Below are 14,371 nucleotides of genomic sequence, written 5' to 3' on the forward strand. Positions count from 1 at the left end.
GCTGAATGTAATTTCCAGCTCACTTCCTCGTTTCCTTTAAGCAAATGTTGTTCTGCTGAATTGGTGATTGTTCATCAGCCCACACATTTTTTTATTCTTAATGATGATTCTACTTAACCCTGACGCCATAGCCCAGTCAACTCAACCTTTTAATACAGTTTAACCCTTTGCATAACTAAATAGTCATTTTAAAATAAACTTCCATCATTTGTGCTCAATCAAACCTCAAATCCGACTTGAGCTTCTACCTAACAACCACATAGTAACACCTTAGCAACCAGCCCTGATAACACGCATATATCTGGCTTACGTATATTTGACGTCTGATTGTACATCTGCAAGACATCTGCCATAGATAGTTCTCTCATCTGCAATACGTCTCAGAGACGTTTGATGTCAGACATCATATAAACATATATAAGATGTCTGTAAGATGTTTATGATTTAGAATAGATGAAAAACTGCTCTTTCTAAGATGTTTAGCAGATGTTTTTAAACAGCAGGGGGTGGATTCACAAAACTTTTCTTAAGGCAAAATCTAAGATGGTCCTTAAGATATAGGAAGTTCGTAAGTATGTTCGTGAGAGCGATTCTCAAACATTTCTTCAAGATTCAAGAACATCTTCATTTTTGTCGTAAGAATAAAATAACATGATTACACTCGCTTGCTCATGTGGTAACTGTAGATGTTTATCTAATAAACTTTATGTTTGTAACAAGCACATCGCATACATCTTACTTTTTCTAAATTTAAGTCGACCGTGAGGCTGTCGTCATTTTAAGATGATATTTTTATGAGGCTGTTGTTTCGAGAATTTTCTCTTTTTTTCCCTAAAATCATTCCTGAGAATTTTTTAAAGAACCGTCTTAAAAAGTTTTTTTCCGGGAATACGTAACATTCCTAACTTTTTTCTTACATTTGAATATAAGAAAAATCATGTTAGTTAAGAAGAAATTTCTTCTTAAGAATGTTTGTTTATGCGGCCCCAGATGTTTTCCAGATCTTTAGCAGGCATGTTTTAGACGTCTCAGAGACGTATTACAGATGAGAAAACTCTGTATTGCAGATGTCTTGGAGATGTACAGTATATGCAGACGTCAAATCGACGATGGCCAAATGGAGTGTGCTGTCAGGGACATATCACTCTGCTTTAATGAGCATTTGCAATCATGCATTTGGCAGACGCCTTCATTCATCGTATACATTTATTTTTTTATTTATCGAACTCATGTCCTCTACCACTTTGATCTACAGGACCAATAATAGAAATAGAAAGTAAATGTTATTGACAATGACTTTAGCTTTAGTCTGTTATGTGCACATGTGTTGTGTGTGTCAGAAACAGCCGTGTGAGACACACCTCGCTCTGGGTTTATGGGTTGATATGAGGATGCCGGGACGACAGTGTGTGACTTCGGCTCCATTCCTCTCATTATCAGCTGCTCAACCAGCAAATGTGACAAACAGAAGTCACATGGGCTGAACAACCACATGTCCACTACTGAGGGAACTTACTAGTTAACTTACTGGGAACTTTAATTTGTGATAGAATGATTATAAGTTTGACCTCCATTTGTATTAGATTAAAGAAGCACTTTCGTATAAATATAGTGTGAAGTCTTTTTATAAATAGTAGATTAAACTAATAAGTTTAAACTAATCAGTCTAAAAATGACTTATATTGTAGTTGTCTCTGTATATGCAACCATCCAAAGTATAAAAACAAAAAAATAACGTACAACGTGGCTATATAAAATAATATAAAAGATGATAAATCTAATTCATATCTCGATTAAATAGATAACAAATGGAAACTTTATCTTAAGTCTTATCTCTGTCTCAGATATTTCACCTAAAAAGACTCACAATTTTCTCCATTAGAGTTTCGGAAGAGATGTCAACAGTGTCTCAAACTGAGCTCAGATTTGTCAAGTCAGAAATTAAAAGTCAATATTATTGAAGATCTCAATATCTCAAACTTTGAATTGTGTAGAAACATCGGCGACCTCTGAGCAATAATTTATGTTGCTAGTACTGTAACCCACTACATCAGACAGTTCACTCATAGCTGTCAAAAGTGAACATTCATCTGAAATGTTATAATATCACCTTCACACACACATAAACACAAGCATAGAAAATCCTTCCCAGTGGCTTTGAATATTTAAATCAGCTTCACATTTGCATGCGTGTGATTCCAGCTGCTCGCTGCTGTCTCAATGAGCTCGCTCTGTCTTTGAGCTCTAATCCGCTCATAATTATCTCATGTTTTCAATGCGTCTTCCCTTCTGGGTACACCTCCGCTTTGCCGTTTTGAAGTGTCACAAAGCTTTATGAATAAACGTTTGAAACGCTTCATCATAGACCAGCCTCACTGTTGCTTGTGCTTATACTTTACAAAGTTTGTTTCACTTTAAGTTTTCTTTTCTAATTATTTGTTTTTATGATTTTTGCCTTGTGTGCAATAAAACAACCACAAAAATGTCAGAATGTTTCAATTAAGGGATCTAAAGTTAGTAAGAGAGCATCATAGAGTGGGACTCTTTTGACTTTATTACCAGCAAATAACCACCTCCAAAATATGGAGGACCAATAGTGCCGTTTAGAAATAAAATGAAGAATCAATTGACCAAATGAATAATTAAAGCATAAAAATGTAAACAAATGAATCACTTTTTAAATTGAGAAATGAATTGGATTATAAAATGGTTTATTTAATTTGTGTTTCAAAATGTAGTTTAGTTGAACAATTCAAAGACGTCTTTGTACATACTTTTATAAGTATAAATAAATATAAATTTAAATCTGTTTATTTCATTCATGTTTTAAAACGTAGAAAAAATGCCAGAAACACCCTAGCAACCACAAAGAACCCCTTAGCAACTGCGTAACCACATGCTACACCTTACAGAACATGTTAGTAACTGCATTGATGCTCTGGCAACCGCTGACAACACTAGAGCATTGTGGGTAGTTTTATGATCTTTTACTGTTTTAAACTCTGCGGTTTTGTTTTAAGGCTTTCCTGGCGAGGGAACAGTTGCCCTGGTGCTAAAATCTTCCTCGGTTTTACCTGAATAATTGCTGAAATGTTCAAAAGGAACTTCAAAGGGGTTCAGAGAAAGGCATAAATTTTCTTCAGGCATCAGGTGCCTGTAAATGTTTCACACACAGTGTTCTGATTTGTGCAGTTTTGAAGCATTGTAATGAAAGCCTCACTTAGATTATTGATGCTTCAGATCGATTTCTGGATCTTTGTGTACGGCAGCGGTGTTGTGCATTCCACAGATTGTCTCCTGTTTTTCTATCTCGACTGTATTTTTTAATCAAATGTTTTGGCTCTGGATCAGCTGTGATTCAGGGCTCTTGTTGTAGATAGCTCCAGTGTTATGATAAGCTGTGGCGTTGTGCTCTTCTTCGATGTCGTTCGTAGCTTCCGGGACAAAAGAGAGATGTTTGGCCACATGTGGCTTCCAGATGTACAGGTAGTTATTGTAGTCTGTCCCCCATGGGACTCCATTTCCTACCCATCACCTGACTTTAAAGAGTTTGTGTGCGTCAAGAGTGTGAGATAAAAGAGCCGTGTATCGTCTACCGTTTGACAAAACATCTGTGATTAGGTTGACGGTGATATTTGACGGGGATAATTGTTTTTTCAAGCTTGTTGGAAAAACATGTTCCACATTCTTCCAGGTTGAAATTTGGAAAATCGAAAGATGCTGGAGTGGGATTGTTGTAAAGGGATAATTCACCCAAAAATGAATCATTTGGAGGTTGATCTCTCATTTTGAACATGTGGGTATGTAATATTAAAAAGTATTTTTTGGGCACCCTATCGTTATAGATGTTTGCTTGTAAAATCATTGAACTTGCAAGTTGCATGATGACATCGTTCATCAGCATGCAGTACTTTCTGAATATGTGCTTACAGGTTAACACTCTAGTGATCATATAGACATGTGCTCATGCGGGTGATTTTATAACCCTATTAGTTGTTGTTTCTGCTGATGTTCTGAAATACGTTGTTTTCACGTTTCAAACTGTGCGGACGCATTTTGACCCAACATGACCTGTGAATGCATTGCGCCAGCACACTGAAGGATTGGCACAAAATGTGGCCACAGCTCTCATCCTAAAACCTGTTCCTCTTTCTGTGGAGCCAAAATAACTTGTTTTCCATTTTCATTTCCTTCAAAATTCACAATTAACACACAAAGGACCAAATTAAGCCCAATTTATGGTTCTGCGCCAGACCTACGCAGAGCCGCTTACCCTACGTCGAAGCCTACAAAAATTTAACAATGCGTCAACTCAACACGGACCGCAAGAGCTGTGATTGGTCTGTTTGAACCCCTTCCCTCAGTCCAAAAAGAGTCATGTTTACTCAAACGCATGTCCGAATGAATTATCTAAGTAAATTATTTGTTCTTCTGTATTTAACATCTCAAATCTGCAACAAAAATTAATGTTTACTTGGTCCGACGTAAAAGTAAAAATCGGTCTTTAGCTGTAAGGCATTGCTAGCATCCATTTTGTATACATAACTTAACATTGCTGTTGGATAAACTCTTTATTTTGATCATTACTTGAAGTTAATTTGTGGTTTGGCAGTGGTTTGCCACAGGGCTTTACCAAAACACTGTGTTAGGGTTGAATGATATCTATTATTTTGCTCTCCGTGTTTTGCGTCTGTTTTTAGGTTTCCTGAAAGTGTATATTAGACTGTAAAGTGCACGTAAGTAAATGTTGGAATGTAGGGATTTTACAGTGCATGGTTGAAATCTTCACCCAAGAGATGTGTTAGGTACCCAGCTGGAGATGTTCTGGATCAGCAGATCTGGCCCTTAAAGTCCTTGAAATATTCCACTCAACCTTCTGTCTGTTCGCTCCTGTTTCGTAAAGGGATAGTTCACCCATAAATAAAAAATCTGTCATCATTTATACATCCCCATGTTGTTCTAGACCTGTTTATGACCCATTCTTCTGTGGAACACAAAAGAAGATATTTTGAGAAATGTGATGTCATAACCCATTTTTAACTAGTTGTTGATTGTGCTAGTGTTTGGAAATACGTTGTTTTCATGTTTCTGTGCGGAGGCATCTTGACCCAACATGACCTATGAATGCATTTTGCCAGCTGACGGTTTGGCTTGCTTCGCACAAAATGTGGCCACAGCTCTCATCCTAAAACCTGTTCCTCTTTCTGTGGAGCCAAAATAACTAATTTACCATTTTCATTTCCTTATAAATTCACAATTAAACACAAAAAGGAACAAATTAAGCCCAATTTATGGTTCTGCGTTGGACCTACGCCGTAGGCTGTTTTGTTTCTTCAATTAAAGTCAAACGGAGATAATTTTGTTTGGTTACCAAAGTTCATTAAAAGATCTTCTTTTGTTTTCTGCTCAAGAAAGAAAGTCAGTTTTGAGGGTAATTTCAAATCATTTGAACTTTACACCAACGCATCAAATCTCATCCACATATACTGTAGGAAAAATGTAAATACGATGTTTGCTTTAGGTTCTGTTGGAGATGATGAAATGGTTCATGTGTTGGGTCCATCTGCTGTCTGTAGTCGTCTTGACTCCTCTCAGCCGGAGCTGTTGTTGCTGCCAGTCAGAGGAAATGTGCCCTCCACCCAGCCTGCTGAGAAGAGACGGGGGGATGGAGGCGGAGCTAATTTTTGGGTTTCTGGTGCAGAGCGATGAGGAACAGAGACATGGAGGATATCATTAAGGCGGGGAAGTGCAGAGCAAAGATCATCAAGGTGGAAACTAACGTTTCCTTTCAGAGCTCTCGAGAGACCTCCTTTCAACGCTGTACACTTTATATGACCAAAAAAATCAACAATTATCTCACACCAATTTGTGAAAAAGTTCAGAGCAAATCTTGCTTTTCAGACAATGCTACTGATAACAAGAACTAGGTAATCTCATATCTGTCTCCTGCAAAGATTTTAAGTATCTCAAACTGTGCTCAGATTTGCTAAGAGACCAAAAGTCTACATTCGAAGACAACAGTATGGATGTGTCAAATGAATGTAGATTGTACAGGTCAAATAATCTGGATTTGGGCAAATTTGGAGAGATCTGTTTGAGTTCATATTGAGATCTTCAATAATATTGACTTTTGATTGCAGACTTGACAAATCCAGTTCAGCATTGTTCTTCTCTGAAACTCTAATGAAGACATTTGCTAGTGACACGCAGATACGAATTGCTTTCCAGTTGCTCTCCATTTAATCTCATTGATGTCTAGCAGAAATAATCAAGATATTAAAGAGATCTCATCTGTGATTTATGGGTAATGAATGGTGCTTCATGGTTTTGATCTTCACAAATTGGGCAACGATGACGTGCTTCAGAGTAAATGAGTAGAGAAAAGACTGAAGATTGTAGCAGCTTTTGGTTGAATCATGTTTTCAAAAGCTTTACCATCCAGTATGCAGTTTGAGAAATGCACTTTCCTTTGAAGAGCAGTGGCTTTGTAATGATATGTTCAGTTGTATTTTGGGAATATGTTGCTTGGGAAAGTGGAAACCTCAAAATCTCTAGGAATGTGATGTAAACAGTCTCCTCTACATTCCGTGTCTGTACTCTACTATTTGACCTCATTGGTTTGCTTGTTTACAATGCTCAGACCGATCTATGCTATGGTTAAGGTATTTTGAATGCATTGTAATAGTTTGTGATGGCATATAAAAATCCCACCCCAAATGTTCAAATCGGTAACATTTAAATAATAGTTACAGTAATGTAACACCATTAATCAGACTTGTTATCAAAGAGTTAAATACAAAGCATTCCCAAAAGTTCATTTTGTACTTCACTGTCAACGTCAGTTATACTGCTCTACCTAAATCTAGTTGTCATTTTAGTGACCCATGTACTGTAACTTACTCGAAGGACATGAACCAGGCCAAACCCGTGCCAGATTTGATTTTGAAGTCTCATGGTTCAGTTCACTGCGGTGATGTGGAAACACAGCTGTGTCCACACGTCCTCATTAGAGCTGGATTAATTACCGGAGACACGGGTCCCGCGTCTTTCAGACCCTGCCGGGATCAGAGAGGTCGCTGAGAGTCCACGGAGCCAAAAGAAATCTGCTGACCTCCTCTTCTCGGCGCTTTCTGCAAACCTTGTGTTCCCAGAGGAGAGAGCAAGCAAGAGCTTCTGCAGTCCTGAAGAAAAAACTGCTGAAGTTGAAGGCTTAGATTGCGAGAATAAGATTGTATTTGAGCAGAGAAAACAGACGAGAAACGAAGCTTAAAAAGATGCATGTGTCGTTCCGTCCGTAACATAACAGTTGACATTGAAGAATCTTGCAGGGTCTGTATTATGAAAGACAGGATTTCCTTTTTAATGCATTTGATTTGTTAGGTGGACATATTGTAACATTCACAATGCAAAGCTTGAGCGCCTGTCCACCCGTACTATTTATTAAAAGTGTTCGCCATGGAAAGCTATAGATGCTATGAATGGATACTGTTGCAGTGATTCTTTTATTGTTAGTTTGTGTTATTCACTTCAAACGGTGCTGTTTATGAAAAGGCCTGAATGATGACAAATTGACTTTGAATATAATACGTTGAAATTGCTTATCAAGTTCAAGTAGATGATGTAAAAAATGTAACGTCAGGAATGTCAAAACTATACGTTTATAGGGAACATGAATAATAAGTGGAATACTTCGCTGGAGTATTTAAAGAAATGAATTGTCTGAAACAAAAATATTTTGTGGGTGAACTATCGCTTTAATTCTAAAATATCTGAAATATGGACATATTTCTCCCATGAACATCTGAACAGCAGTGGCGATACAGGCTCCAACATGAGCGAGTGGAATGCTGGCAAACCTACTGAGAATCGCAGACCATTTGTCCTGACATTTGGTAAAACGCACACACGCACACACACACACACACATACACACAGCACAGCTTGTCTAGTCCATATTTATAGATTCAAATGAATCCTGGTTGGCAGAATTACATGAAATATTGTTTTGTGGGGCTTGCCTGTGCAAAACTCACCACCATGATGCAAGGGTTTTGTGGGTGGTTGCCAGGGCGTTGCTATGCGTATGCTCAAGTGTGCCGAGTGGTTGTAAGCTGGTTGCTAGGGTGTTGCTGTGTGGATTCATTTTCTATTGTTTTTTTATTTATCTGTTTGAAATAAAAAAACTAACATTTTACACTTTTACTTTGTTTATTGGAAGCAGCAACAGTCTTGGCTTTAAACTGTTTCATTTAATTTGGTTATAACTTATTACGTCTGTTTTGTCTATTTAAGATGTATTATGTCTCACTTTTACAACACAATATGATCTGTCGTATTGATTTTTTTCACACTGCAAGAGAAACAAATCGTTGCATGAATGTGAGATCAGCACAGCACACTGCTGTTATGAAAAATAACCTAATGACCGACTCAGAGAGGATTAATACTGAGAAAGTGTGTAATGAAAACATTTGGAGGGTTCTGTGATATCTGCAACGAAAGCCAATGTTTGCCGTTTAGACATACTGCTGGAAGACAGTTCTTTAACATCTCTACAGCTCTGGATCCAGGATCTTATCACGTTCGCCTCAACAACAGCGTGACTTCATTAGATGAAACCCAACACTAGACAAACCAAGACAGAAAGAAAGCCAATGTTTGCTCTAACAACACACACATATTTGTCTAACGTTCATTGGCTGAGTCGCTTTTATCCGTCCCTCCCTTGACCTTCAGTGTGTGTGTTTGCGCGTGGGCATGATTAAGTCATAATACAAAACACGCATTATTCTTCCTATACCACATACTTATGTCTTTTCAAATTTGCATGACTTAGGACACGAAAGGTCATGACCACTATTTAATATAATGAAAGTAAGTCTTGCTCCAAATGTAACAAACATAAAAAAATCCTAGAAGGGGTTTGTAAGGCAAATATAACACAAATATGGCACACCAGTTATTTTCCTTACTTAATGACACTAAAGTATGACGAAATATAATTTCTGCGTAAAACAGAAAGTTAGGGCGAGACATAGAATGTGGCCCCTCCCCCTTTAAAAATAGCCAATAGCGTTTACTTCACCTCATTACCTGGAATCTAATGTGAAGCTGAAGTGCACAATGATGTCATAAAAATCTAATATTTGTTTTGGCGGGACTACATTTTAAATGAATAGATGTTATAAATTTGAATTTGATTTCATAAAAACTTTAAGAAAGTTATAAAAAAATTCACCATTATGTATGATTTGGAATGAGGGTGAGTCAGTGTTTTGCTTCACTTTCGTGTTGCTATTTTCTGAACAAGACCTTCTGTGAAATAAAAGTATTGATCTGAGTCCAGAATAACAATCTTCTACATTTTTGTAAGACACACATCATCCACACAAAGGGCTTCTCTGGGCGTTTCAGACATCCACCCGTCTCCTTCAAATTGAGATAATAACTAGGTATTGCTGGCCACTTTCCACCGTTTGGGCATGAAACTCTACGTTGGAAAGTAGGAATCGACCACTGGGTGTTAAATCTGGAACGGTCTGGGCTTTTGGTGTTTTGGTGTTTATGTAGGTGGCTTCAGGAAATAGCATTAGGTGCAGTTTCAGACACAGCTCTGAGGTTTTGCCCTTTTCTTCTTGTCCGTGGTTTCGTGTCTATGGCTGATCCTAGAGTGTTTTTCGCGTGAGGATTCTTTCAGCATTGTTGTAATAGGTCAGTGTGAGCCTCCCATTTCTGTTTCCCGCACTCACTTCCTGTTTCACGAGCCACTTCCTGTTTCCTGTCCGAAGTTCCCACAGGCAGATCCATGTGAATGTGATGGGGGGGGATACAGTTTAAGCTTTAGATATGAATCTCGGTCAAGTAAAGGTTTTGAAATTAAAATAAACTCACTGTTCCAGAAAATCTCCAACTGATGAGTGACGCCTGATAGCATTGTATGCTTTATTTAACACAGCACACAAACCTCAGGTCTATGAAAATAGGCTAACAACTGTTGTTAATGTGTCCCATAAGAAGGTGCAAGACCAGTTTTATCTAATATAAGCTATTGTCACATTTGTGTCTGTTTTTATGTTTAGACAATGTTGGGGGAAAACAGTTGATGGTAAAATAACAACCAAGTACTCAGTTACATCACCTCTTCTTTCATTTACAAGCGTTACTTTGTAGTGAAACTGATAATATTGTTTCCTCATCCTTAAAGCCCACTCTCAGTCAGGGCCCTTGCATGCATAGCTGTTGAAAAACAGAGTTGGGACACACGTTGATCTCGCCGTCGTGTGGTTTATGGATTTCTCAATAGTTCCATACTGTCAGTCTGTTGGAATGGGTTTAAGCGGGAGACGGTGGAAGCAGCTGTATTTGCAGCAAATTTCACTAAACAACAACACAATACATGCACTGTTTACTTTGTTGATTCAATTTATAATAACATATGGTCTGATAAGTGTTAGAGAGAAAGTATTAATCAGTTTTGTGTGTTTAATTTGACTAGTAAGGATGCACAATGTGCAATACATTAACAGTATGCATGCATTTATCTGTCTCTTATGCTTCTATTATCATCAGTACATACCAATGTTAAATTATGTAATGACATTCACATAAAAATGCAAAAGTAATTTATCAAGAAATAATCAATGATAGCAAGTAAATGCACCACAAAGAACGCTGAAAAACGAGCAAGACATACAGGGAAAGGGTAGATAACATTTTATTTAATTAGTAGTCTTTATAGAAAATCATTCAATCAGACACAAGAAAAGGCATTTTTATTTAGTTTAAATATTTAGTTTATAGTTAAACACCAGTTTTACACGAGTTAATTCCGCATTCCATTCTTCACAAAGATTTCTGTGCGAGTGTCGCAACTCTGTTTTTCAAAGTCAAAACAATAGTCATTGAAAACGGAGTTAGGACAGTAAAATTTGTATAAAGCACATCTGTACATACAGAATATTGTCTATTGTCCTTTTGTCTAATATTGTTCTTTTCATCAAATGTGTATTCTCTCTTACATATTTATTTTTTACATTTTGTTACCTGTGCCTTGACACTTTTTTAACCATGTGCGGTCTCTGTCTCAAATTCTTTGTGTGTCCAAGGACACTTGGCAATATTCCTCTTTTTGATTCTGATTTATAGCAGCATTTTGTCTGAGAACTATTATGAATATAAAGTCTATGAATATATGTTGAACAACTTTACATCAAATGCTTTTGAGAGACATTAAAATAAATGGGCTTCAAGTGCAGTGTTTGAATCTACTTTCAACGGTCGTCTATGCGAGTGTCGTAACTCTGTTTTCAACTGCTCTGATATACATGCGGGTCCGCACTGGCATCTCACGTGTTGTGTTCTGTTTCAGGGCATCGAGTTTGTGAAGCATTAAACAGCAGCGCAGTGGCTCTACCCTCAGGCAGATCGCAGTAGTGCAGCGCTGCCAATCTGCTTCATGGCCACGGGCCTAAACATCTGCAATACGTATGACTTTTACAAAAAGGTGAGAAGGTAAGAACAACACATTGACTTTTACACTTTTAACTCAATCTCTATTTTGCTGAGTAGTTTTTGTATTATCATGTATGTTTGCTTCGCCCCTTTGTAGATAAACGTACAATCAGGAGGCTAAGAGGTGACGCTCAAGACGCACAACATGGAGGTCAAAAGTCACCTGATAAGTCAAGGAGGGCCGGGTGAGCACTTATGAGTGATTGTGCGTGGGGTTAAAGGTTCATCCAAATATATATATTTTTTTTATTTTATATTATAATGCCAACAGATTATTATTTTAAAAAATGAAGAGACCATTCCGCATTTTTATTGAATGTATTGTATTGTGGTCATTCCAGTCCAGTGTTTGTTGAATTTGAACTAAATCAAGGAGTGAGCAAGTCATCCAACAGCTTTGTGAAAGACACATGAAAACTGTAATCTTTTGTAAACTTTTCCTAAATACATGGACAGATATTACGGTTGATTTTCTATGTAGATGTTTCTTTGCAGTATTTGTGATCTGTTATTTTGACCTGTTTCTTCACTTTTCATTTTCTGCCAAAAAAGCAAATTGAAACTATATATATATTAGACATTTTGGATAAATATTGTTAAAAGTTCACAGAATGAAACAAAAATGATAATTTTAAACACCGTCTACAAATAGTAAGTTCAGAAAAATGTTAAATACTTAAAAAAGTGTAGACATTTTTTTCCATATCTGTAAATCTGAAGTGTCCATTGTGATATTTAACAGAATATGTGTGTGTTGTGTGTACGTCTACAGAGATCCAGGTCAGTATGGACAGTAAGCAGCGTGCCGAGCGGATGGTGGAGCTGCAGGAGAGGCGGAGGAGCCTGCAGTCGTTGCTCAGCACTCGACTGGCAGAACTGAAACGTGTGTGTCTGCAGGAGGCGGTCAGTGTCTCGCACACAAACATGTTCTCACTACACTCGTAAACTCTCGGGTGTCCTGGCCTGTCGGTGAGCTGCCAACTCATGTGACAGCACAGAGATGTCGCCACATGCCCAGCTAATCTCTGCACATACTTAACAAGCTTTTGGAATTTGGAACGACTGTTATGGTTTTGATATTTATTGCCTGGAGTATTGTGGTGTGTGTGTTTGATATATGTGTTATTTCAGATTTTTTTTATAGATACAATTTTCTTAAAGCGGATAGTTTACCCAAAATTAAAACTCTGTCATCATTTATTCACCCTCATGTGATTCAGAATCTGTATGTCACTCTTTCTTCTGTGGAACACAAAAGAAGAGATTTTGAGAAATCCATACAAGTGAAGTCAATGGGATTTCAATGTTTGGTGAACGACATTCTTCAAAGTATCTTCATTTGTGTTCTGCAGAAGAAAGAAAGTCATTCAGGTTTTGGCACAAGGTGGATAACTGATAAAAGAATTTTCATTTTTGCTAAATAGACTGTTTTATATTATACAAAAATACAAACTTTATCTATCATTTTAAAGAAAGTATGCCATTTGATGTTTGATTTTCATTCGTTTGGCAGGAACTGACAGGTGAAGTTCCTCATGAATATCCTTTAGAAAACTGCGAGAAATTCCCCCACGTGCGCCGCAAAGCCGGTTTGTCCCGCAGTTCTTCCAAACATAACACGAGAAATGAGGTGTGTGGATTTAAGACGATGGTAGGGGGAGATTAATTGGATACGGGATGTATTCGAGATAAATATCAAAGTTGCCCAATGTTTTTAATGGCATAGGAAGAGGACATCTTTCAGCGCAAGACAAAGAAAACACTGTTCAGTGGCGCCCTCCGCAGGCACGTCGATTCAGAACAACATCCTTCACACGGCAAAAGAACGGTTCATAGAGGATGCCACACAGGTGGGTTTAAACTTTAAAGACTAAATAAATGCCATTTTCTGACAGATGGACGGTTAAAATGTACAGTGACTTTATGATATTGTCACTTTCTGTCATATATAAAATGAACCAAATGAAAGCCAAAATACAAATATATATATATATATATATATATATATATATATACAGTCTCTACATAACAACCCACACAATAAATGTTTTGGTGGAAGTAAACAGTACATCAAGCATTCAAGTACTTCTTAGTTTTTAGAAAGTATTCACCATTTATTTTATTTTATGTGAAATAATTTTTTTCGTCTTTAATAGGTTGGATAGTTGAATTTTGTTTCACTTTTAAATGTATTCATAACGCCCTTTAAGTACACTGTTCAGTTTGTCTAAACTCTACGGTCTCATTTATCTGTGTTAACAACAGTTCAAATTTAGCGAAGGATTATACATCAGACTAATCTACACAGATAAAGATCAGACTGAACTATGTTGAACAAACAGCCATAATGCAGAGTTTGATCAGACTCGACTGAGATTACAAAGAGAAGAACAAAGATTAAATCTTATTTCATCAACATTATACTGATATCGTATGTCAGATATCAGAGATCAGACAGTACTAAACTAACACAAATTAATCTAGAGTAAATGACCTAATCAGATTGTGAATGTCGAGCACACATAGAGGTTTATAACGGATCAGTTTTGCAAGAAAAAGTCTGCCTCGTGTCTGTGGGAAAAATATGGATTTGCGTATGTGTGAATGTGGTGGTGTAAATTTAGAAGAGAGTTTTCACACATGCACAAATATGGAAGAGAGTCTCACCTCAGATGAGAAGTGGGTTTGTTGTGTAACCGGATGTGTTGAGTACTGACCTGTTTTGATAAAATTACGATGCTGGTTTTGTGAGAAATAAACATGCGGGCATTTATGTAGCTTGTACATTTATTTATGTGCTTTACAAAAGAATTGTATTGTTTTTAGATCAAACTATATGTAATGACAGACTAACACCAAC

The 14,371-nt window shown here is 37.2% G+C and overlaps 1 protein-coding gene across 5 annotated transcripts in view; it reads left to right on the forward strand.

The window, feature by feature from the left end:
* ccdc120a (coiled-coil domain containing 120a) overlaps positions 1 to 14,371 on the forward strand; it is a 37,340-nt gene that overhangs the window by 14,816 nt on the left and 8,153 nt on the right. For 3 of the 5 annotated variants that reach the window (XM_056772415.1, XM_056772414.1, XM_056772417.1), the window contains exons 2-6: positions 11,369 to 11,511; positions 11,609 to 11,696; positions 12,284 to 12,414; positions 13,025 to 13,141; positions 13,238 to 13,361. In XM_056772415.1, the coding sequence (XP_056628393.1) occupies positions 11,657 to 11,696; positions 12,284 to 12,414; positions 13,025 to 13,141; positions 13,238 to 13,361 (412 nt within the window). In that variant the 5' untranslated portion in view covers positions 11,369 to 11,511; positions 11,609 to 11,656. Of the gene's footprint in view, positions 1 to 11,368; positions 11,512 to 11,608; positions 11,717 to 12,283; positions 12,415 to 13,024; positions 13,142 to 13,237; positions 13,362 to 14,371 lie in introns of those variants that run through there. The other 2 variants (XM_056772416.1, XM_056772418.1) reach the window with 2 other exon arrangements.

The sequence above is a fragment of the Triplophysa dalaica genome, chromosome 18, assembly GCF_015846415.1.
Source record: "Triplophysa dalaica isolate WHDGS20190420 chromosome 18, ASM1584641v1, whole genome shotgun sequence".
NCBI lineage: Eukaryota > Metazoa > Chordata > Actinopteri > Cypriniformes > Nemacheilidae > Triplophysa > Triplophysa dalaica.